The following is a 22,599-nucleotide window of genomic DNA, read 5'->3' on the forward strand; positions in this document are numbered from 1 at the left end:
TGTTGGAAAGAAAGTATTGACTCAGTCAGGAGACGAAGCTGGGGCCTTCTCATGAAACTACTATTATTCTTCATATACAGCACGCGTGTCACGGCCGTTATTTTACTGCGAGGCGTCAGGGGAACTCTTTTTTCAATAAATCATAAATGGCATTCAATTATTACTTTTCTCCTTGCTGCTTGTTTTATTTACATGGTTACCTCTTTGTCTGTGGAGTTTCCTAGAAAGACTGTAACAAAAGACCTGACATATATCTCAGGTCGCCTTGCACAACACTGCCTGACTTGTTGATCCTCTCGCAAAGACCAGAATCAGGCTGCTTCCTTGCTATCGCTGCAGAAGCACGAACAATCCGTGATAGGATGGCGAAGACCTCTGGCTTTGACGCATATCCGAGGGGACCGTCTTCTTGGCTCGCGAGGTCCTCCATCGCTTCTAAACCGGCGCCGGTCCATTTTGTAAGTGAGTCGAGAGAGGGGTCATTAGACTCCCATGTCAGGATGTCATAGAGAGCAATCCAGCGCTGTGTTTCTCTGACCTCATCCACGAACAAATTCTGCTCCTCAATGACAAAAAGTGAATCATCAAACTTCATTGCCTCCTGCAGCTGGTCCTGAATAGAGATCACGTTGTTCTCAGGGGTTGGGTACCGAGAATCACCCATGACGCGACGCACAACGACCTGGCGGAACGTTGGGCTACTGGCGTAGTGCTGGGCTAGCCATAAGAGAAGACGATTGGCCGCTTCAATAGGTACAAGAGCCTTACCTAAAATGCTCTGGACTGCTGCGGATCCCACGTCTCGAATATCGTCGTCGTCGTCGTTGAGGGAGTCATAGAGAGCGAGGAGAGCTGCGAGGTGTTCTTCTTGGACCCATGATTGGCCCACCTCAATGACGGAGAAGAATGAGCAGAGTGATTCGACTGCAGCGAGACGAGTATCAAGATCCTGTAAAAGGTTTTAGTGGTCAAAGATCGTATATCACTGGCTTCCCCATCACTCACCTTGTCATCCAGACCGGCATCGGCCATCATATGTCCCCAGTTCTTGATTCCCGCTGGGGTGACAGCTTGTGCTCTACTAAGGATGGCGATGATACAGCCACTGATTCTGGTTACCGCGTTGGCGAGGGCAGGGTTGATAGAACTCAGTGGCAGGCTACTCCAAACCTCCAGAAGCAGATCCGGCGAAACAAGGCTGATATTTCCACTCTTCAGAACCTGGTCCAGGATCTCTGTGAGGTTCTGTAGAGCAATAACCCGAGGCTCAACGGGTCCAATTTTGACACAAACATCACGGTACAGGTTGCAGAACTTGCCCACGTCTTGCTCTGAGAAGCGAGAAACGTCCCAAAGCTTAGGAACTGTCCCAAGGCCAGCCACTATCGTGTTGACGCCCATGGTCGTGCTCAGGAACAATGTGTTAAGTCTTTCGATGGGGCCACTACCCTCGGCGATGGAGTGGACTTCGTGGATTACCCTCTGTACCCTGAGTAGAGCCCCTTCTCGGTTGTTGGGTGTAGGTAATTCGAGCTGAATAGGATCAGTTGACCCAGGCCTGGGGAGAGCTCGTACAAGATTTGTGACCTCAAGATACGCGGCAGGAATTTCAGGTGACTCCAGGGCCTGGATTTCGCGCCAGTACTCGATGAGGAAACCGGAGAGCCTGGGTATGTCGTCTGCATAGTACGTGTTAGCGGATTTTCAGGTTTGTCGATATAGTCTTTCTCACGTTGCAACTGCTCAGGCATAACCTCGCTCAAACGGTCCACGATGTACTTTAGTGCCAACAGAACGCCATGGACATGATTCTGAACATTCCCGATTTGAGAGCGAACAGACTCAGCGGCAATACTGGTGATGGTATCGAGCCATTGAGCGTGTAGGAGACACGAGCATAGAGTTCGGGCTGCAATCTCGCGGACGTGCCACACCGGGCTGGCCAGATACTTTGCTATATGTATCTGGAGCTCTTCACGAAGTACCTCAGGGGGGCCGGCTCTTCGAATGATGTCAAGGGCTGGGAAGACGGACTCGGGCGCAGCTGAACTGGCAGCAATGGACGTCATCATCTGGTGGCCTGACTTCAGGAGGTGGAGGAGAGTCCCTGGAAGGGAAAGGTATCGGTGGTAGGCTATACGGTTGGCTTTACCATCCCATCCTGCTTCCATGAGCGCTTTACTCTGATGGGATCCAAAGAGACAGTCTATCAGACTCCGGAGTAGGATCAAGCCGCAGTTACGGATGGCCCATAGTTCAGACTTGAGGCCATTGGCTGCCAGCTCGAGACACTGCGGTAAGAATTTCTCAGACTTGTTGCCCATGGCTGTCAAGTATGAGCTCTTGAAGATCTCCTTCAGGCAATTATAAGCATGGACCTGGGGAAGATTCGAACCGTCGGTCTCAGTGACGCGGGCTTCTTGGCTGGCGATCTCCATGAGCTTGTTCATGACTTGTTCAAATGAAGGATTAGACGCATTGGCGGATAAGACGCCTGTCATCATCGCAGGGATGCCGGCAGATCGCCGAGTGGTCGATACTTGAGCGTTGATGGCTTCTAATGTGCCCTACTTGTGGTCAGTTCCCAACCCTTGTACTCCATATCTTGTAGAGTATGCGTTTTGGAAAAAAGGTAGTGACTCAGCAAGTAGATAGTAAGACTTACGGCATACCACTGCTCAAGAAGAGCAGTACCACTCTCGGCGCCAGCTTTGGCTTGGTCCAGGTGCTTGACAAGTTGGCAGCATGTAGAGAAAGTAAGGGCGACAGTCGTAAAAGCGCCGCGATGTCTTAGACTGGCTAGTTGGGTAAATGATAAGGTTCCTATTCTCTCATAAGCTTCCTTTGACGGGCAGATTCTGCCTTGGCGGGAGTGTTGCTTGATAGAGAGGATAATGATGCGCATAAGATTGCTACCGTTTTTTAGTGGAAGCAATACTCCAAGTCATTGACTGACTTACCTGGCTTCATGTACAGATCGGAAGCTATAGCTCAACACATCTTTGGTGTCGAGTCCATCAACCTCTTCTAGCTCTTGAGGCAAATGGCCTTCAGGCGAGTCATCACAGAGAATGTCACGGACTGCTGCCCAGACTCTTTCGCAGCAAGTGACCAGAGTGTCTTGCAGAGCCTGTATGGACTGCAACTCGCCTTCAGAAAACTGAAGCTCTGAAACCACCTGCCACATGTAGCACAGGGAAGCAAAGTCACCGTGCAGCGGCGCATCTAGGACCGCTCTGCCGAGATCCTTCTCAGCGACTGCTAGCCTTGCTTCCAGGCCTCCTATCAGCTTTGAAAGTAGTGCGACTCGATGTTGCTCATTTTCAGAGAACCTATACAGTAGCTGAGATACTCTGGCGACACCGTCTGAATGATCGGCTCGAGCAGTCTTGCGAGCAAGGTCTTCAGCTCGTCTCAGAAGTTCTGTGAGCTCTTCAGTGGGATTTGGCTTGCCTTGTCGGACCAGCAAGTGGAAGTTCCTGTACCGGCTATCCGAGAAAATCCATCTGAGTACCGTAGCAGCATGGTTTCGGATGTCATCAAATGGATCCATGATCAGGTCAGACAAAGCTCGGAGCCATGAGCTGCCAAACTGGTCAAAGAATAGTTTCTGGTCATCTGCGGTCTCCCACGTCTTGGACTTTTCTCCTTCCATTCGAAGAACGAAAGTGACGGCCTTGAGAGAGGCACTATGTCGTTGATAAGAAGCAGTGGGAGTTAACTCGCTGCACAAGAAGCCAATGTACCAGAATAGGAACTTCTCGTGATACTCCAAGCAGTGCATCAGCTGAGCTTCGGGGAGAGATATAAGGTTGGTCCGATAAAGGATATGTTGCTCCTGTGCCTGGCCTGGCTGTTCTTTTTGCTTACGAGCGGCGGCTCTCGGGATGCTCTTCTTGAGCACGAAAATGGCACCTCTGACCCTTCTGAACATGTCTCGAACCTTTCCTGCTACTTCATTTCTGAACTTGGCATCAGAATCGGCGAAGTATGTGGCGAGATGCTTGCGGAGTAGGTCAAAGGCTGTGGATGAATATGGCCTTGTTGTTGATGGGGAGCTCATGAGCAGTGAAAGTGCGAGAGAGCGAACTTCGTGAGATGGATGGGCCAAGACACTCTCCAGAACCTTCTCGTCGAGCACAATCGATGAGTCGCTATCGGCAGATTTATCATCACCGAGTGCTGTTTCAGATTAGCAGGCGTTAGTATACGTTCATTAGGTGCCTTACCTGGCTCTTCTACTAAGCCAACCTTCTTGCCGATCTCTAACGCTGCCAGCTGCAACAGGGCGGGGAGATTGATATCTATCTCATGGCCTGCAGAGACAGCCTCATGTTCATTCATCCTCTTCAAGAAACCCAGGGCCTCGGACTTGTCCGCCTTGAACAGAGGGAGGAAGATATAGTTTTTGACTGATTCTAGAATGGAAGGCTCCTCGTTTATGGCCTCAAGCAGCCATACGTGCCAAGTCTCAATGCTCAACTGTCCTGAAGTTCCTCGTTGGTCTTGGCCTCTAAGACCACGGTACAAGCAGACAATCAATCTTCCAGCAGTAGGGCAGACAAAGTGAAGCGTCATCCAGTGGAACAGTTCAAAAAGGAAAGACTTCCAGACATCCAAGTGGTTTGTTGATGTGTCCTTTTGTTGAAGAGTGACATAGCTGGACCGTATCTCATCTAGGGTGACGATGTCCTTGGCAAAGAGATGGTCCAATGCCTTTATGGCAGATTTGGCCAGCGGTTTTGAAGATTTCCCAGTCACGATCGAGACGAGATTGTCCAAGATGGCAGACTTGGTCTCTTGGCCAGCTTTCTCATCCGGATTTCTCTTGATGAGCTGAGGGAGCAGGTCGAGAACCAGTTTCATTGACCGGTGGTTGTCTGACTCGTTCCATTCAACATAAAAATTGAAGAGTTTTATAGTAACATCCCGAGAATAGGCCCAGAGTTTCAGACTCTGTGACTGCGATTTTGACGACTGCTCAACGAAACCGCAGAGTTTTACGCATGAGTTGCCTGAAGCGCCTTTTGGCTGAGAAGCACTTTCGAGGAGTCTTGTAAATATCGATTGGGCCCAACTACAGACAGAGGTTCTTTAGGATATTTACACGAGACCGAGATCGGAGGAATTGCGCACCTTGATTGTTCTTCACTAGGCTGTTCCTCGACCCATCTGGAGATGTGATTCGAGTTGGCGATTAAGTCGTCAACCCGTTGAGCTGTGTCCTTCATCTTGAAAGGGTTTGAAGAGCGTGGATACGACGACGTACGATTTCGACGTCGTATTTCAGACAAAGAGAGACAGTTGAATTACCAGGGAATCTGACCTGTACTTAACTTTGGTCCATAAATAAATCCACCACGCCTTGAAGCTGTCGTCAAAAGCTTGATCTCTTCAACCTAAGTGCCATAGGTTAGGCACCTTACCTTACTTACCTAAGGTATACACTTCGAAGAATTATCACGTGATATCTCACGTGAGAGAAATTTGCCCTGGCAGGAGCCCCACTTTCTGTCGGGACGCACTTTCCAATTTTGCCAAAAATCAACTGCGCTCAGAATTTCTGATTTCCTAACCCAACTCGCCCTGACCACCATTAGATTATACAACCATCTATTGGGAGACTGTCAAGATGTCGAAGATCACAGTCGGTACGGTATATCCTGGAGGAGACTGAGCTCACAAGAGGAGTTGCAGTACAATAACAAGGCGCCGCAAGAATGCTAACGGAGATGCAGCTAATGTCCGGACGCAAGTCGGAGAGCTCTTGGAGTACTCCAACGAGACCAAGAAGCGAAACTTCCTTGAGACCGTTGAGCTTCAGATCGGCCTGAAGAACTATGATCCTCAGCGTGACAAGCGTTTCTCCGGCACCATCCGCCTGCCCTCCATTCCCCGACCCAACATGTCTATCTGGTACGGCCGAAGAATCGATAGAAGCAAGAGAATTGGAGGCTAACAAATTGACAGCATTCTCGGTGACCAGCACGATATCGATCGTGCCAAGCACGGTGGTGTTGACGCCATGTCCGCTGATGACTTGAAGAAGCTCAACAAGAACAAGAAGCTCATCAAGAAGCTTGCCCGCAAGTACGACGCCTTCGTCGCCTCCGAGGCCCTCATCAAGCAGATCCCCCGTCTCTTGGGTCCTGGCCTGTCCAAGGCCGGCAAGTTCCCCACTCCCGTCTCCCACGCCGACGACCTGACTGGCCGCATCAACGAGGTCAAGTCCACCATCAAGTTCCAGCTCAAGAAGGTTCTCTGCATGGGTGTCGCCGTCGGCAACGTCGAGATGACACAGGAGCAGCTTGTCGCCAACATCATGCTCGCCATCAACTACCTCGTCTCTCTTCTCAAGAAGGGCTGGCAGAACGTTGGAAGCCTTACCATCAAGGCTTCCATGTCTCCCCCCAAGCGCCTGTACTAAGCGTGTTTCGTTAGCATCTGCCTGAGATGGCTCCGGCAATCGTGTTCACTGAAATGTGGACTGCAGCTTAGACTAGGAGGGCAGGAAAAATAAACATAATAAGACAAATATGCTTTTCAAAACGTGATTAACAAATGAGCCCATCCAAAACCTGGGATAAACATGTACATTAGAGATCATGGAGAGTATTTAGACTCCAAGTCAACCCTACCATCGTCCACATCGCCAAGCTCATTGTTTTGCAGGGTAACACCATGAATGCCGGGATTACGACTGTCACTGGTTGCTAATTTACGGCTCTACTCCCTACAGGACTATCAATGACGTGACTGGCTTCCTTCCAAGTCAACTCAATTTCCAGTTCATTAGCTGCGGGGAGATGTGAGCAGGGTTTCTTCCAAGCGAAGCCAAATGGTGGGGTTAAGAAGACCAGCTTTTCGAATAAAGAAAGACGAGTAAGGATAATTACAATTCCTACGGATGGAATCATGGAAACCGAACTTTTGGTGACCTTATTCCATAAAAAGTTGAGAAAATTGGATCGTCATTAATGATTTCTATTTTGTTTATACGCGACAAAGAAAATCCGACAAAGCCGTCAGGCCCCCCTTTTTGTCTAATTTGGGCAGCTCTTTGTGACTCTCCAGGCGACGAGGCCCCGTCGCCCAATAACCCTGGCCAGGGTGTCCCAAACGCCGTCGTCGCCAAAATCCAGATCATCCAGGTTTAAGTGTTTCCTGTAACGCCATACCTCTCTAAATCGTAGCCCCTCCAAGCCCTTGTTGGACAAGTAGGGATCTAACCATATCGCTGATGCCGGGGCGATCAGATATGTGCCGTTCTTCTCCTTCAGATACTCCTGGTTTCGTCTGTCGGCGGGAGTGTCGCATGTGGCGAGTTCGTAGAGTTGCTCAAGTAGCATCTCACCCTTGAGACCCATAACGTCTCGCGTGGTCAAGAACTCATTCTTGCCATTGAGAAGCCAGATCGGCGGTGTATATGTCTTCCACCAGATAGCTTGGGTGGCATCTGGCTGCTGACTTAGGAAGACCTGTCCTGGCACCACACCTCCCTGATGGTAGATGCCCATCAACGAGCCGAGGACGAGGTTAAAACCGATCCAAACTGCCGTAAAGACGTAGAGTATTGTTTGGTTTCGGGGCATGCGGACTGACGAAAGAAATAGTGGTACCGTTGGGAGCAAGAATCTCGCCTCCTGATGTTGAAACGCCGATAGTACCACCAAACCCGACACTGCCGACCATAGTCGGATTGATATTTTGGGTCTGATGCTCAAAAGAGCTACAGCTGGGCCCAGCAGCAACGGCAAATTTCCCACCAAATGCTGGTACCAAGGATGAAGGCCATGTTGCGCCAGGTTCTCGGTTGCTGAATTGTACTTGAAGTTGTTAAGAGGGGTGATTACGGGGTTATGGATCAGGTCAGTCCATGTGATGGGACCTGGCAGGTAAAACGCGGTGTCCAGACCGATGGCAATGATAGTTGTCAGTGCCGCAGCTAACGTCAAGTATACGAGAGACGTAGGCCTGTGGACGTGTTAGCTTGTTCATGCATTTCCGCGCCAAGCGCAAATAGGGTGACTCACCTCTTCCAGAACACAGGGAGCAGTCGAAGTCCAGGAACAACAAGAAATGCCGGAAACGTGATTCGATTGAATATACCAAATACCCCAACTATTCCAAGCACTGTGGCAGACAAAACACATGACCGCTGCTGTGTGTCGAATTTGAAGGTCAGCTGATAGTCTTTATCAGTAGTAATGATGTACAAGTAACGAACCCTTGGATCAGCGACTCGCTGGATCAGAACAAGACTCCACGCAACAACGAGCGTCTCTACCGAGTTGGAGAACGTGTGCGTCTGATAGGTCCAGGTCACGTAGGACGAGGCGACAAGGACGACGGCAACACGGCGATGCTTCGGTGACGGGATCAACTCATGCAACGCCCAATCTTCAAGAACAAAGCTGATGACAAACATGAGAACGCGCAGAGTCCAGAAAACCGCAATAGGTGGGATCTCTCCGTCTTTGCCGTTACCGATCCATAGCCACCGCAGGAGAAGCATAGGAAGACCGTAGACGGGCCATAGTGGGAAAACACTACGGATAGGGTTCTCGCTTGTAAATTCCCAAGTGTGTCGAACAGGATAACTAAAAATTTGGCCTGGCGTGGATTAGCAGCTGGACTAGTAGTGGCAGTCTGCATGAAACACAGAGGGCATCGAAATGCCTCATCTGGGCGTGCAGGTATTTCAACAGGAGGGCAGCTGGGAGTCGGCGCAGAGAGAAACATACCAGCTATGACCTCGGGCCCTTGGAAGTTCTCGTCCGGGTGTAAATAACTGGGAGATAGCGCAAACCACAGCCTTATAAGGACGAGTGTGAGATATGTGCGTCGCCACATAGTTGATCGTAGCAGCTGTGAATTGGGAGAGCAGTCATGAGCTTAGTTTTGAGGGGAAAAGGCATCGAGTATTTGCATAAACAAAGACCAAACGTGAGTGCTTCGACTCGATGCGCTCCTATAGTTGGCGCTCTCGTGCCGCAATCGTAAAGTGGGGGAAGTAGAGAAAAGTGTCAAGATTTCGCCGGTCGCAGGAAAGCCGAGCTAAACAGATTGTATTCGTTCGTTATGCAGCCGCTGATATGTACGTCGTATGCTGTTTGGAGGAGCTTCGAGTCGTGGAGGTGGAAAGTGAAGATGCAAAGCTTTATGATGGTCTATTGTTAGATGGACGAATATGCGAGACAGTCCCCCGAGTCAGCATAGAGTTATAGGAAGAGAAGGGGGCAAGGAACCAAAACAAGAATGGAAGAGGAAATGCGAGACCGTTGTATGCATGAGTAGGTGGTGTTGATGTAGGTGAAGGTGAGGGTGAAGAAGAAGCAAGCCCGTATGGAGGTCAGGTTCCGTTTAAGTGAGTGACACCTATGTATCCGTACTGTCTAACCCCCCACCAGGGACAGTCAGATACATGCCTGAGATGATAGTTATGGATTTATATTCGCCCAGTGAGTTCAACAAAAGGACATGGGTGAATGGAAGGGGGGTCTCTTGATGGATCAAGGATTAACAACCAAATCTCATCACAGAAGCTCGACTCGACTCGTCTCGAGAGCCCAAGCTAGGTACTAATTAACGGACAGGGCCTAGTAGATGACCCAAGCCAAGGGGGAACATTTCAAGCCCAGGGAGAGCGTCAGCTTACAGCGTGGCCAGTGGGAGACGACGCCGTGATCCGGGATTGGCGGCACCAGCTGGATCCCAAGGCCAGGGGAACCTATGGGACTGACAATAATGAGGTCCACTGCGTCCACTAGAAGCTTTTTTCTTTTAGGGGCTTGGGCTCCCTACCGACGGGACTGGACAGGGGGAGGCGATTTCTGGGGACACCTGACGGGAGGTTTGACAGACAGCCCAGCCCAGACGGACGACCAGGCCTCCTGAAGCTCCGATCCAACATCGTAATAATAGCATTCTTTCATGTTTGGTGGCCTATGTCTAGGATAAGTGATTTATTGAGGCATTCTTATAATTCTACATCCCGGAGCCAAATCAAGCTACCGTGGTGACCTAAACGCCAGAATGATGAACACAACGAGTGAGCGGCTCTAGGGATTCGTAACGTAGGTACCTAAAGGTAGGTATACGTACCCTGGCCAGCGGTAGGCCCATTGTAATAAGAGATCTAATCATCGTGGCCGCTGATACGCCAGCTTCCAGCCACGAACTGGGACGATTACCACGAAGATGGTAATCTTGGAACTGAATCGAATGGCAACTAAGGAGTAGTATAGTGGACAATTAATTAATGGCATGACCTGGTTCTCTCTCTCTCTCTCTCTATTTTTCTCACAGGCCTCCATGTCAACACGTGTTAGGTGGTGTCCTGTCTTCTAAGTTACTTGACTTACTAGTAGATACTTCCGTTCCGCGAGTGACTCGGCGCCCACAGAGGGCAAAGAAAGTCGCATGATTGCAATGATATACCCGTTGCAAGACAATGTCCATGCATTGCTAGCTGCCGGAAGCGAGCTCGAGTACGGATACTGCCGCGGGTCTGCAGGATGCCTTGAAAGGCTGTCAGTACAGGATTTGTGTAAAAGATCATCCTACTAGTACCGATGGGTTGGAACCCTCATGTGCATTTAGGTATGGTGGGATAAGGGGCAAGGTGGGTTCAATGGCTGTGTTATGCATGCCACTGATGTCTCGAATGTGGTTTTGTCTGTATGTATATCGAGGAGACATCACCGCCTTTGTTGTACGATGTTGAGAGCAACATCAACATCCCACTCGCAATACCGCCTCTATTCTTTGTGATGCTCCGCATGTCGAACCTGATGGTTTGCTGTTTATCATGAAACGGACACGGACTGTATACAAACACTGCCTGATCATGCTTGCGCTAACAGACAGACAACGAATAGTGCAAGTCGATTGATGCAGCCCTTTCGGCACTGGAGACGGTTTCTTGAGAATATTGCACGGCCTTCTCTTGATTTGTTGATCCATCTGTGAGCAACATGACCGTGATTATCCTCCTTTGCGGTGTTCGACTCAACAAAAGAAGCTTTAGGATGGCCATACGCCACGAAGTTAAGGGATGGCAAGGTTGATTCCAGTTGGTAGGTAGTAACTCTTGCACTGACGGTGTCTTGAAGCCATTTGCCAACAACTATTCTGTTCTCTCCCTTGCCACTACGCCCGCTCGTGACGGTTCCAATTAGTACTCACTTTATCGCTGCAGTGTCTTTATCGTCTCGAGCGTTTTCATCGCACTGACAAGCATTGTGGCCTCGGATGCAGTCTGAGGTGCCTTGAGGAGTAGCTTAGAAGAGGGAAAAAGATAAAGAACCGATTTGTGTGTTCGGATAGGATTCAGATATGAACAAGCTCGGTGGCTTATAGTTGTGAGTTTCTGTTCAGGTAAGCATGCTTTCATTTCCCTCGTTTCTGCGTGTGTCATTTGATCAAGACGCAAAATAATATAAGTTTTCTCGAAGCTTGAACAATAGCGCTTGCACTCTGACCATCTTAAACCTTTGAATAACCATATTCCTTTGTCCACTGACGACATGATAGGTAGTTCTCGAGTCGCCCAATTGAACTCGCCCGCGCCTCGTAGGTTCGTGCCAACCATGACCTCTAACTTCAGGTTGCCGTCTGACTCTTTCTTCCATTTGTCTTTGAGGTTATTTTGGATTCTCAAGGCAGCAGCAGCAGGGCAGATCCACTTCACCTTCCTGTGAACCTTACCTTCGCACTCTGAGACTCACTGATATAAAACGCTTGATCCCTCCCGCCGAATTGGACTTCTCTACTCTCACAACCACCCCAACTCTCCAGGACCGACCACCAGTATCAAGATCGTTTCTTTATTAGTATTCAACATCCATCTTCGGATCCCAGTACTTTCCATCAACTCCATCAAACCGCTTACCTTATCTGACTAAGCCCCATCTGAAAGAAAGGGTCCCGAGTCTGATTCACAGCCCTGCTTCTACATACCTAGTAGGTACGTTGTACTACGCCCTCAGCACGAGGCACCCACCTCAGCCTAGCATTTACCCCGCCACAGTGATTGATTTATTGGTCGGTTGGCTACCTAGCCTCCGCTACCTACCTACCTTACTTACCTAGCTGACTCCTCCAACTTCCATCATCACCCAAAAACAATCACGAATCCTCTCTGCACTTTCTCTTCGCACCACGCCAAATCTCACACTTACATCCCCATTTACTCTAGCACGAACCACAAACATATCCAAAATGGCCGAATCTACCTCTACACAGAAAGTCTGGCTGGCGTCCAACGACAGCGCCACTATTGAAGTCGGTAAGTTGAAGAGACACTCCGCGACGGGTCTTGCTCATATTCCTAACTAACATCAATAGACCGTGTTGTTGCCGAGCGATCAATGTTGATCAAGAACATGTTGGAAGACATCGGTGATGAGGGTATCAATGCTGAGAACCCTATTCCTATCCCCAACGTATTACTTTCTTCAACACTTGACTTTTTCACGACTGACATGTAGTTCTTTAGGTGAACGAGGCCGTTCTTCGCAAGGTGATTGAGTGGTGCGACCATCACCGCAACGATCCCCTCCAGGCACAGGATGACGATTCCGACGCCCGCAAGAAGACGACTGATATCGAAGAGTGGGACCAAAAGTTTATGCAGGTCGATCAGGAGATGCTGTTTGAAATCATCCTTGTGTGTCCATCCATTCCTATTCATCAAATCATTAGCGACTAACATTTCATGACAGGCATCCAACTATCTCGACATCAAGCCTCTTCTTGATGTCGGCTGCAAGACCGTCGCCAACATGATCAAGGGCAAGTCTCCCGAAGAGATCCGCAAAACTTTCAACATCACGAATGATTTCACTCCTGAGGAGGAGGAGCAGATCCGCCGGGAGAATGAGTGGGCTGAGGATCGTTAAGTTCCCCTCTGTGTATGATTATGGATAGAGGTTGCGGGGAGGTGCAAGTCGGACTGTGGTGCGGATCAAGCCTTGGGTCATGAGTCGCAGGAAACTTTCCTGTCAAGCCTTGTCAATCCAGGATCATATCAGTATTGATGAGTCACAGGGGTCGTATTAGGCGTTAAAGTTTGGTTTTCCGGGTTGCTTGGGCCAGTGTTTTTGGCACGCTAGGAGCACAAATAGGATTGCTTACGGTAACATGATATTGTCCGAGGCAGGCTCTCTACGGGATGGATCTCGTCCTGCAGTAGTTGAACACAGCTTCAAATCCTACACTTGGAAGCACTGGTAGAAAGTCATTTCGACTTGGCTTAGGACTTCAATTTATGATTGCCATCAAACCCGGCGTTATCAAGACGTTCAGCTATGCAGTGGTCAGCTCGAAATCTGTGATGGATGCGTTGGTGAAAGTGGGATTTGCGGGTTGGGGCATGATTCGTTCATTTGGCTACTTGAAGACTAGCACAACACCATACAGTCTGCTGGTAATAAAGACAGCACACGAGAGCCGACGTTTGCGTTGTCGTCGTTCACAGGCAAGATAGTCTGCATCCATGTAGTTCAGGCCCGTTTTCTTTCTTGGGGCATCAAAGTCTTTGCATTCCTTTTTTTTTCCCCTATGACCGTCCGTGACATGCAGTAACCGGCAATAATCGATAAACCAGGCAACCGGCCCATCGCCCCCGTGCGCACGCGCAGTGCAGTGCAGACACGGCCTCTTAGTTCAGTTTACGCCACAACAATATCGTTCCTCCCCTTTTCCGTTCACGTCAATCATCGCGATACCATGCCCAAGAGAGAGAAAAGTCGGTTGCTGGGCTTTGGGGGCAGGTAACAGCTGGACTATCAGCTTAGATACCGATGCGGGTCTTGCGCCAATGCCTTCGCTTAGCGTTGTAGCTGTTTAGGAATGTTAGCCAAGGGTTACTCTGCTCGCGGGCGGACTGGTAGAGTCGTAAAGTTGTCGTCTCGAAGGGGGGAGTCAAAACGCACCGGATGGTGTTGCCAGTTCGGAGGCGAATCCATTGAGGCACAGGGCGGTTCTGCTTCTGGGCCTTGGCAAGCTTCTGCTTGGTTCGGAAAGACTTGTGGCTCTGTGGGAAAAAGAACAATTAGCGATCCGGTGTCATGGGAGCAGAGCCCGCCCTCGAGAGATTGCGACTCATTTTCATCATCGACGGACGCGGCGGGAAATATGTTCATTCGATGCAGACTTCCATTGTCGATGATGAAGAGAGCGAGCTGAGAGCGTGCTTCCGAGGGCGATAGGGAGGGGCTGTCATACCGGCATGTTGACGGCGTCGTTGGTGGTCGAGTCGGTCAGTCGTTGCCAAATGGTGATAGAGTATCGAAGTGCAGTACACTTGTTTCGAGGAATTTCGCTTCTAGGGTTAGGTTTTTTCTGTGGGTGGAGCTGAGGTTGGTGCCTGAGGTTTACGGTGAGCGAGATCCACCTCGGGCGGGCACCTCATGGATGGTGCTGAGGTAAGCACTTTTGAGCTCGGCTCGTGACTCTTTAGCTGTAACTCATGACAAAATTACACAGTACAGTACCTTAGTGACGGGAGTGGCTCGTGAGTTGTCCACCTGAGGAAATTATTGGGACGTAGCCTTTGTGAGAAGCATAATAGCAACCAATAAATCGATCTGACTGATATACAAGCTCTAGATGGACATGTATCGGATGTACAGATAGTTCTCTTGGATTAGTTAGTACCTATAGTGACTTAAGTGCCTATTAATGAAAACGCCTCTGTCTCAGGAGGGTTCCAGAGCACGAGACGTTGTAGATTCACTAAAGGTACCTACCTACCTACCTACCTTACTTAGGTATACAAGTTGTGTGAAGTGGCTTGACGTACTGGCCACTGATCAGTACAAGGCATACCTAGGTAGGTAGGTAGGTACATAAGAATTATTGATTACCTAGGTACTCCGCCCAAGACTTGATACATTTTCAATTCAAGCAAAGTTCGATGACTGGAGTACCTAGGTACCTTTGGTTACCTACCTACATAGACTTGAAGGCCATGCATGCACTGCCACATATCAACATCATTGTATTTCCTGGCGAATGGCTTACACCACAGGCAGACAGACAGTCAGTCAGTCAGTCAAGCAGGGGCTCATTGGAAGGCTGAGGTGGTCCGGGTTATTTTGTCAGGCGCTTGGACCAACCCAACGCCGCCAAAAAGAGCAACTTGTCCATGAGAGGCCGAGATGCATTAACTTAAAGGTCCAGAAAAGGGGACCTCTACCTAAATTTACCCAACGTATCCCGTATCCGTACTTTCTAGCTGTTCTACTTCGTTGACTAAGGTACTAAGGCAAACACAAACTGTACTTGTTGCTGCGAATAACGATAAGCGAGCTTATAATCCGTGTCCAACACTTGACAGCCATCCAACTACCTACCTACCTAGGTATCGAAACAATCCAAGTCGCGGAGCAGACAAGACAGACAGGAGCTTCGAAGCCGTCGCAAGTTGTTCATCATGGGAAACTCAATGTCATGGTTCTCCAACCTACTGTTTGCGAAAAAGGAGATCAGAATATTGATCCTCGGCCTGGTAGGATGACGTCTATCCGACTATCGATCGCATAGCCCCGAGACGCTAACCAGGCGGCATCATAGGATAACGCTGGAAAGACAACATTGCTGTATCGACTCAAGGTTCGGACCTCCAGACATACACGCGCATTGATACATGTTAACAGGCGCTCAAGGTCGGCGAAGTTGTCACAACGATACCTACAATTGGCTTCAATGTCGAATCTGTCACATACAAGAACCTGAACTTTAACGTCTGGGTACGATCTCGACCTCCTCCAGTCTCGGAACGAGCCAGAAGCAGGAATACTGATACGGGCGAGTGCAGGATCTCGGCGGCCAAACAAGCATCCGACCTTACTGGCGGTGCTACTACGCCAACACAGCAGCTGTCATCTTCGTTGTGGACTCAACCGATATCGAGCGATTACACACCGCTTCAGAGGAGCTCTCAGCCATGCTGAACGAGGAAGAACTGAAGGATGCGGCCCTGCTAGTCTTTGCCAACAAACAGGATCAGCCAGGAGCCAAGGGCGCAGGTGAGATTTCTGAGGCCCTGCGTCTGGGCGAGCTCCGCGACCGCAACTGGAGTATCGTGGCCTGCTCAGCGGTCGATGGCAGCGGTGTGAATGAGGGCATGGACTGGCTTGTGGTGAGTTTTGCTATTACCCCCGTACAACTCTCGAGGTGCTAACACCTACGTTTTCAGCAAACTGTCAACCAGGACTAAGCTCGATGACGATTTCTTCTTCAGCCCCGGTTTGGCATTGTACAACAGATGAAATGAAATAATAGTACCACTTTCCGGTTCCATCACACCTTGGTAGACAGCGCCCATAAGGGACAAGTGAAAGAAACGGATGGAGCAGATATCGGCGTATTGGCAGAGCGAACGTGCTTTTTTTTCTCCCTCTATCTGTTTCTTCACTAAGAGATGAAAGGAATGAACAGCATGGGTGCGTTGCTCGAAGGAGGATATATCATAGTATAACTTTTTAATGCTACAATCCGGGTCCGGCTGAGTCCTGGCTATGATTCTCATGGACTTCTCGTTGCCAGATTTTCTTCGCGGGATGTTTGATCCTGATAAGAGGTGCAAACGATGTGACGGCTAGTGACTGTAGAGGTACGGTAGTTTTTGTAGAGGATACTGCTTACGTAGGTAGGTACTAGATAGAATAAGGTAGTTTGATTCGGTGTCTTGGGAAATGCCAGGTTCTTAAAAGGGCTGACATGAGATCGGACTCACACCAGAGCTATCCTTCTTGAACAGCTCAAAGCAAACTTCATATTCGGGACTACTGATGAACATTCTACATCATTTCATCTCTGAAATATCCTTCTGGCTGTGGAGCTTCCACTGATAACTACTTGCTAGAGAGTAGTGGTTCTGAAGAATCGGGGTTGGTACTTGGCGTGCCTGGGCAGCTCTAAGTGGTTCACCGAGGAGGTTTTCTACCTCAATGTACTGTTCCTAGGGGAGATTTAGCACGTCTTTTTTTTTCTCCCTTTCTTTTCCCGTCTGAGTAAGGAATGTTGATAGCATATGGAGCGTGGCTATCGCGTGTTTGTAGGGATGAGTTGAAAGGGGGGAGATCACGAGGGGCTGAGAACACTGACCTTTCTAACATCTATCAACATACTCGGTGATACATGGGCATCAACAGGTTCGGTCACAATCGTTGCTTCTATCATCTCATCTGTAAGCTCCTGTCCATAAGCTGCGGCTGCAGCTTGTATTTCTTTCATGCCAGGCCGTATAACCTCGTCGACGAGGCCAGGACAAAGCTGCATATCGCCAGTATCCAGTCTTGTCAGAGCACCAACTGGATTGTAAACTGCATTATAGAGGAGCTTCCTCCACCGAGAGAAGGTGACGTTATCATCGTAGTGGCAAGTGCAGCGTCCTCCAGCATTGAAGCGTGCTACAAGATCCTTTGCTCTCTCAGCAGCGTTGCCAAAGTCTTCAAAGGGGCCAATACGCAGCTCATCGTGCAGATTGTGTTGGATGGTGCCAGGTTTGGGCTCCGAGGAACCACACATACTGATACCAGAGAGAATTACATTATCCGGAAATGCCTCCTGGACAGGAACTTGAATGTTAAGTCCATTCTGAAGGAGCAGGATGGTGGTGTATCCGAGAGTAACGGCAGGGCGTATAAGATCAGCCACCGGTGTAGAGATCACTGGTATGTTTTTGGTGGCACAGATGATGTAGTCAAAGGGTGAGATGCCGGGCTTGGAGCCATCAGGAATAGATGGTAGGACTGTATCAAGGTTAGTTGATGGGTGATGCGGTACTTGAAGTAGCCTACTCTCGGTTGGTCTGAAGCCAAGGATTTGGCCATAATCTACAGAATTGATGGTGAATCCTCGCTCCTTGACTATTTGATAGCTTGAGCGCAGCACAGCTGTAACCTCAGCCCGGCCTCCGGTCTCGAGGTTGAGGGCTGCTATACAGCCTATTCCCCCACAGCCGACGAGTAGGATTCTTGCCTTATCCATTGTGACTCTTTGACGTTGTCATCAATACTGAAAGAAAAGTTCAACCCAGAATTATTGAGTTTCCAGTAGCCGTAGTCATCGTTATCATGGTTGTTGAGAGAGCGTAGTCTACCTGTATGCGGGGCCGGCTACGGGCCGGTATCTACCTGACCTGGGACATCTGACATGATTGGGCGACTTAACCTAGGTAGTCTACACAAAACGCATACTGTAGACTAGGCCGACAGGAAGGGTCTCCGTATCTGTGTGGTTAAACCGTTATACAGTTCAGTATGATGTACATAGCCAACATAAGTGTTGGGAGATTGTCCAGATTGTGTGCCTGAGTCTGTGAAACATTGACTTTGAGTCGGATGGAATTCGATTGTTTTGTCTTGCCCGTTTGATTATGATCCTTCTGACTGACGTCCAACATGCTTTTTCTCTCTCTCGCAAACTAAACCTTGAGAGGACATCTATCACAAGACCTGGTTCAATAAGTTTACTTTCTTACGACCTTGCCCCTTTTGGAGCTTCCCCTCATTTTCGTACCTTACTTGCTTACCTATACCGTAGAGACAGAGGCATATCAGTTTATGGTTGTTAATTGCTTGCTCTCCCTGACTGCCCCAGCTTGGCCAACTCGCCTAGTGAACCCCCCCCCCCCCAGGCCCGGGTCACCTAAAGTCCCCTAGTGGCACGGGCCAGACGTTCTCTCTTCAACTGCTGGTCTCATTCGTACATAAGTCAATGAATGTCTTGGTCTTGTGTGAAGCGAATGTGAGACAGGATCGTCTCAAACTCTCTCCTCGTCCAACTGCTTCCCTCATTTTGACCATCATCATATCATGACCGTTCCACAACCGATTTCTCCTCTTCCTCAGGCTCCTATTGCCACAGCTTTGCCCGATGCTCCACCAACCGACTTCTTTTCTCCTATTCAATGGGACGTCTTCTTTGCACTTGTCGACGGTGTCTTGCCCTCCATCACCTCAGAGTCCGATGTGACCGACGATCAAGGTCAGATTCAGCTTCCAGACCATGAAGTCAATGCTGTCCTCGATCGTAGTGCCGAGGCTCTGGCAGCCCCAGCCACTAGAGACAATATCCGTGCCTTTCTCCGTGATAGGCCTGTCAATGATGCTCGCTTTAGAGATAACCTCATGAGGACCCTGGCCATATCCCCGCCCGACCAACTCAAGCGCCTTGCCGGGTTATTGAGCTTGATGTCGTGAGTACAACTAGACGGGCCATGCTTCCATTTGTTTCGCGTCACTAAGTTTTTTTCTCAAGCACCCGTCCTGGTAGCTACTTCATCACCGGCTACTGGCAACCAATATACAACCAGCCCACCCACGTCCGCGAAGCTATCCTCAAATCATGGGCCACATCCCCCAAGGATCGCTGGTCCGCTCTGGCCAAAACGATGTCTGCCATGTCTTTCAAGGCATATTCTCAAACCAGTTCGGCTCTCTACCAGCTCTCGGGTTACTCAGATACCCCAAAGGACTGGCAACCAAAGGAAACCTTCGACTATGACTTTCTCCAGATCGGCCCCGGGGACGACGCACATGCCATAGAGACCGACGTCGTCATTATCGGTTCCGGCTGCGGCGGAGGTGTATGTGCCAAGAATCTAGCAGAGGCTGGCCACAAAGTCATTGTCGTGGATAAGGCCTATCACTATCCTTCAACACACCTCCCCATGGCTCAGGATGCGGCCTGTGCTCATCTCTACGACAACGCAGGCTTCTTTATGACGGAAGACTCTGGCTGTACCGTCACATCTGGCAGTGCATGGGGTGGAGGAGGTACCGTCAACTGGAGCGTATGTCTCAAGCCTCAAGACTTTGTGCGAGAGGAATGGGCGGATGAGGGCCTTCCTTTCTTCACATCCACAGAGTTCGACGAGTGTCTAGACCGTGTGTGGGAGTTTCAAGGGGCTGGCACTGACCAGATACGCCACAATCACCGAAACAGAGTGCTTCTAAATGGCTCAAGCAAGCTCGGCTGGACGGCACGTCCAGCTCCCGTCAACACGGGAGGGAGGGAGCACTTCTGTGGCCAGTGTCACCTTGGCTGTGGCCTGGCCGAAAAGCGAGGGCCAGCTGTGAGCTGGTTACCGGATGCTGCCAAGGCCGGCGCTCAGTTCATGGAAGGATTTCAGGTCGACAAGATCCTGTTTGATTATGACGGGCAGACTGCCATTGGCATCGAGGGAGAGTGGGTGTCGAGGGATAGTGCAGGTGACTTGAATGACGCGAACAACAGAATCAAGAGACAGGTCATAGTCAGGGCCAAGAAGGTAATCCTTGCAGCCGGCTCGTTATGGAGCCCGATCGTCCTCAAGAACAGCGGTATTACTGTACGTGTCCCTGTCCGCAGTGAATAAAGGTTATTGGCTAACTTTGTCTAGAATCCGAATGTGGGAGCTAATCTGCACCTCCATCCTTGCAACTTTGTCACAGCAGTATGGAAGGAGGAAACGATACCTTGGGAGGGGGGCATTATCACCAGCTACTGTCCCCAGTTTGACAACGTCGACGGTAGTGGATACGGAACGAAGCTGGAAACGACGTGCATGGTGGTGAGTAACGAATCCAGTATTGTCGTCGAATCATCCTGACTCGCCATAGCCATTCACAATTCTGTCGCAAGCATCATGGACCAGCGGCCTAGATGCAAAACTCCATATGACAAAGTTGCGTCACATGAATGCCTGGATATCGTTGACCAGAGATCGTGACGCAGGCAGCGTCTTTCCAGACCCCACGACTGGTCGACCTCGCATTGATTATACTCCCTCGGACTATGATCGAGCCCATACCATCCAGGGAGTTGAGGCTCTGGCCAAGATATGCTATGTCACGGGAGCAGTCGAGATACGTCCTCTTCTCAAGGGTCTGGAACCCTTTGTGCGCAAGGGAGAGACGTCCTCGGAGCATTCGCTAGACTCCAAAGGCTCAGTGGCCGATCCAGAGACCACTGACCCAGCCTTTGCCTCCTGGCTCAGCACCGTCCGCGAAGTGGGCAACAAACCACCGACGGCCCCTTGGAGCTCAGCCCATCAGATGGGCACGTGCCGCATGAGCGCGAGCAGCGACGAGGGCGTGGTTGATGAGAAGGGAAGGGTCTGGGGCACGGGTAACCTTTACGTCGCAGATGGGAGCGTGTTTCCCAGCGCCAGTGGCGTGAATCCCATGATCACCATTATGGCCATTGCGGATTGGATATCACGCGGCGTGGACGCAGACCTGAGGGCGTGAGGGGTAGTGATTGTGATATGACAAGACAGGAGAGCCGATATAGCTGTAGCTGTGTGTAGTGTTATTATTGTCCTGTAAACGACTGGACGTTATCTCCCGAGAGACATACAGGGGATTTGATAGAGTCATAGTCGACGGTACAGTAGAATACTTTGACTGGTCTTCGAGTCCGCATCAGTCAACCTGCCCCTGAACACCGTGTTTCCTAGCAACGAAGTGCCATTGACTCGTGAATGAGGACTAGGGAAGGCTTTGCTTCCGTCGGCAATCCTTGGATTCGTTGGTCTGCTCCACGCAGAGACTCGGGGTCATTTCATGGCCGAAACGTATTCCGCTTGGATATCACCAAAGACATTCTTCCAGGGATACAACGAGGCTTGAGTCACGGCTATGTTATGTGGCCAACGTATAGACAACGAGTTATGGGGTGTAAGTAAGGTGAGTGTACAGTACAGGTGAGGCAAAACGGGTTTCGCTTAGACTGTTTGCATCGGCCTTGGGTTCTCGGACCTAGGGTAAATTTTTGTGGGTGACTAGAGAAGAACTAGGCAACCCTCAAACCAGCAGACCTTGAAAAGGGTAGCTATCGGCGTTTCAATGGCCCCAGCCCGTATCCAAGGGAGCGGTCGCTGGTGCCACGTCTTGGATGGAACTTTAAGTGAGGCTCTCAACTGTCTTGGAGTTCTCGGTAGTACCGGTAGCGTAGGCCTCCTGCCTTTTGAGAGGATAAAGGCTCCAGTGCGGGGAACGGCACGCCACAAGCGAGCACAGCCACCCGGAGATCTGCAAGCCACGCCCGACTTTAATCCAGTGCCGGGCCAGGATCAGCGGCATTAGTGAGTGAGTGAGTGAGTGAGTTGTGCTCAGCTGTTCCAGGGACAATTGACAACAGGTCAGCAGGTGTCGCTGTCGCTGTCACTATTATGTTTGTGAGTCAGGATGACGCTTTGAAGATTAGATGTGAGATTGTTTCAGATATCGACGTCACGGTTCGATTAACTAATGGCTGCCATCGTTGTAACTACCTAGGTAGATAGGTAATTCCCAACACAAAAGTGACAAGCAGGGGTACTCGACCTGGTAGTAGCGGTTTGTAGTTTACAGAATTCAGGTTATCTCAAGATACAAAGACAACAATCTCACTTTGCCCGTGGAACTTCTAATTATAAATCGATCGATCGATCAATTCAATGTGAGTTCCCATATAAACGCCTTAGTCTTTTTGGTGCTATTCGAATACCACTTCAGCTCCCAAGATCTACGACAGGCACAAGCACTAGCGGTAGTAGGAGCCTGGGAGTGTCTGTAGTATTGGTGATTAGCTGTCAGATTTCTTCAATCCCATTCTGTGCTT

General features: G+C 49.9%; 8 protein-coding genes across 19 annotated transcripts; 4 read left to right on the forward strand and 4 right to left on the reverse strand.

The window, feature by feature from the left end:
• Positions 1 to 125: 125 nt before the first annotated feature.
• FVEG_08274 (hypothetical protein) lies at positions 126 to 5,439 on the reverse strand. Of its 3 annotated transcripts, XM_018897149.1 has the most exons (7): positions 5,137 to 5,439; positions 4,230 to 5,077; positions 2,961 to 4,182; positions 2,666 to 2,912; positions 1,733 to 2,567; positions 1,006 to 1,679; positions 126 to 949 (listed from the first exon to the last, which is right to left on the reverse strand). In XM_018897149.1, exons 1-7 carry the CDS (start codon positions 5,229 to 5,231, stop codon positions 221 to 223), a joined length of 4,650 nt encoding a protein of 1,549 aa, XP_018754732.1. In that variant the 5' UTR covers positions 5,232 to 5,439; the 3' UTR covers positions 126 to 220. The 3 variants fall into 3 exon arrangements, with proteins under 3 accessions (XP_018754732.1, XP_018754733.1, XP_018754734.1); XM_018897150.1 differs by having other exon boundaries at positions 4,230 to 5,439; XM_018897151.1 differs by having other exon boundaries at positions 147 to 949; positions 1,006 to 2,567.
• A 37-nt stretch (positions 5,440 to 5,476) lies between these two features.
• Positions 5,477 to 9,586, reverse strand: FVEG_08276 (GPI mannosyltransferase 4). 2 transcript variants are annotated; one of them, XM_018897153.1, is made up of 4 exons: positions 8,745 to 9,586; positions 8,228 to 8,613; positions 8,034 to 8,161; positions 5,477 to 7,974 (listed from the first exon to the last, which is right to left on the reverse strand). In XM_018897153.1, exons 1-4 carry the CDS (start codon positions 8,851 to 8,853, stop codon positions 7,044 to 7,046), a joined length of 1,554 nt encoding a protein of 517 aa, XP_018754735.1. In that variant the 5' UTR covers positions 8,854 to 9,586; the 3' UTR covers positions 5,477 to 7,043. The 2 variants fall into 2 exon arrangements, with proteins under 2 accessions (XP_018754735.1, XP_018754736.1); XM_018897154.1 differs by lacking the exon at positions 8,745 to 9,586 and having other exon boundaries at positions 8,228 to 8,673.
• Positions 5,522 to 6,629, forward strand: FVEG_08275 (60S ribosomal protein L10a). The gene is made up of 3 exons (XM_018897152.1): positions 5,522 to 5,651; positions 5,739 to 5,916; positions 5,971 to 6,629. Exons 1-3 carry the CDS (start codon positions 5,633 to 5,635, stop codon positions 6,425 to 6,427), a joined length of 654 nt encoding a protein of 217 aa, XP_018754737.1. The 5' UTR covers positions 5,522 to 5,632; the 3' UTR covers positions 6,428 to 6,629.
• A 966-nt stretch (positions 9,587 to 10,552) lies between the features above and the next one.
• FVEG_08277 (E3 ubiquitin ligase complex SCF subunit scon-3) lies at positions 10,553 to 14,721 on the forward strand. Of its 4 annotated transcripts, XM_018897158.1 has the most exons (7): positions 10,553 to 11,078; positions 11,201 to 11,379; positions 11,536 to 11,968; positions 12,200 to 12,289; positions 12,349 to 12,446; positions 12,500 to 12,670; positions 12,726 to 13,584. In XM_018897158.1, the coding sequence occupies exons 4-7, from the start codon at positions 12,223 to 12,225 to the stop codon at positions 12,900 to 12,902; spliced, it is 513 nt and encodes a 170-aa protein (XP_018754741.1). In that variant the 5' UTR covers positions 10,553 to 11,078; positions 11,201 to 11,379; positions 11,536 to 11,968; positions 12,200 to 12,222; the 3' UTR covers positions 12,903 to 13,584. The 4 variants fall into 4 exon arrangements, with proteins under 4 accessions (XP_018754741.1, XP_018754739.1, XP_018754740.1 ...); XM_018897156.1 differs by having other exon boundaries at positions 11,536 to 12,289; positions 12,726 to 14,721; XM_018897157.1 differs by having other exon boundaries at positions 10,553 to 11,379.
• Positions 13,136 to 14,475, reverse strand: FVEG_08278 (60S ribosomal protein L39). The gene is made up of 3 exons (XM_018897159.1): positions 14,230 to 14,475; positions 13,938 to 14,038; positions 13,136 to 13,844 (listed from the first exon to the last, which is right to left on the reverse strand). Exons 1-3 carry the CDS (start codon positions 14,233 to 14,235, stop codon positions 13,796 to 13,798), a joined length of 156 nt encoding a protein of 51 aa, XP_018754742.1. The 5' UTR covers positions 14,236 to 14,475; the 3' UTR covers positions 13,136 to 13,795.
• Positions 14,722 to 15,147: 426 nt separating the features above from the next.
• Positions 15,148 to 22,158, reverse strand: FVEG_08280 (2-dehydropantoate 2-reductase). 4 transcript variants are annotated; one of them, XM_018897164.1, is made up of 5 exons: positions 21,355 to 22,158; positions 17,811 to 21,288; positions 17,116 to 17,762; positions 16,197 to 16,969; positions 15,148 to 16,137 (listed from the first exon to the last, which is right to left on the reverse strand). In XM_018897164.1, exons 2-4 carry the CDS (start codon positions 17,998 to 18,000, stop codon positions 16,814 to 16,816), a joined length of 993 nt encoding a protein of 330 aa, XP_018754746.1. In that variant the 5' UTR covers positions 18,001 to 21,288; positions 21,355 to 22,158; the 3' UTR covers positions 15,148 to 16,137; positions 16,197 to 16,813. The 4 variants fall into 4 exon arrangements, with proteins under 4 accessions (XP_018754746.1, XP_018754745.1, XP_018754744.1 ...); XM_018897163.1 differs by having other exon boundaries at positions 15,148 to 16,969; XM_018897162.1 differs by having other exon boundaries at positions 15,148 to 16,969; positions 17,811 to 21,294.
• On the forward strand, positions 15,167 to 16,602 carry FVEG_08279 (ADP-ribosylation factor-like protein 1). The gene is made up of 5 exons (XM_018897160.1): positions 15,167 to 15,514; positions 15,580 to 15,618; positions 15,672 to 15,755; positions 15,824 to 16,147; positions 16,205 to 16,602. Exons 1-5 carry the CDS (start codon positions 15,440 to 15,442, stop codon positions 16,223 to 16,225), a joined length of 543 nt encoding a protein of 180 aa, XP_018754747.1. The 5' UTR covers positions 15,167 to 15,439; the 3' UTR covers positions 16,226 to 16,602.
• On the forward strand, positions 18,647 to 21,491 carry FVEG_08281 (hypothetical protein). 3 transcript variants are annotated; one of them, XM_018897167.1, is made up of 4 exons: positions 18,647 to 19,214; positions 19,273 to 20,344; positions 20,396 to 20,566; positions 20,616 to 21,491. In XM_018897167.1, exons 2-4 carry the CDS (start codon positions 19,406 to 19,408, stop codon positions 21,243 to 21,245), a joined length of 1,740 nt encoding a protein of 579 aa, XP_018754750.1. In that variant the 5' UTR covers positions 18,647 to 19,214; positions 19,273 to 19,405; the 3' UTR covers positions 21,246 to 21,491. The 3 variants fall into 3 exon arrangements, with proteins under 3 accessions (XP_018754750.1, XP_018754748.1, XP_018754749.1); XM_018897165.1 differs by having other exon boundaries at positions 18,647 to 19,210; XM_018897166.1 differs by having other exon boundaries at positions 18,647 to 20,344.
• Positions 22,159 to 22,599: the final 441 nt, after the last annotated feature.

The sequence above is a fragment of the Fusarium verticillioides genome, chromosome 3 (genome assembly GCF_000149555.1).
Source record: "Fusarium verticillioides 7600 chromosome 3, whole genome shotgun sequence".
Lineage (NCBI taxonomy): Eukaryota > Fungi > Ascomycota > Sordariomycetes > Hypocreales > Nectriaceae > Fusarium > Fusarium verticillioides.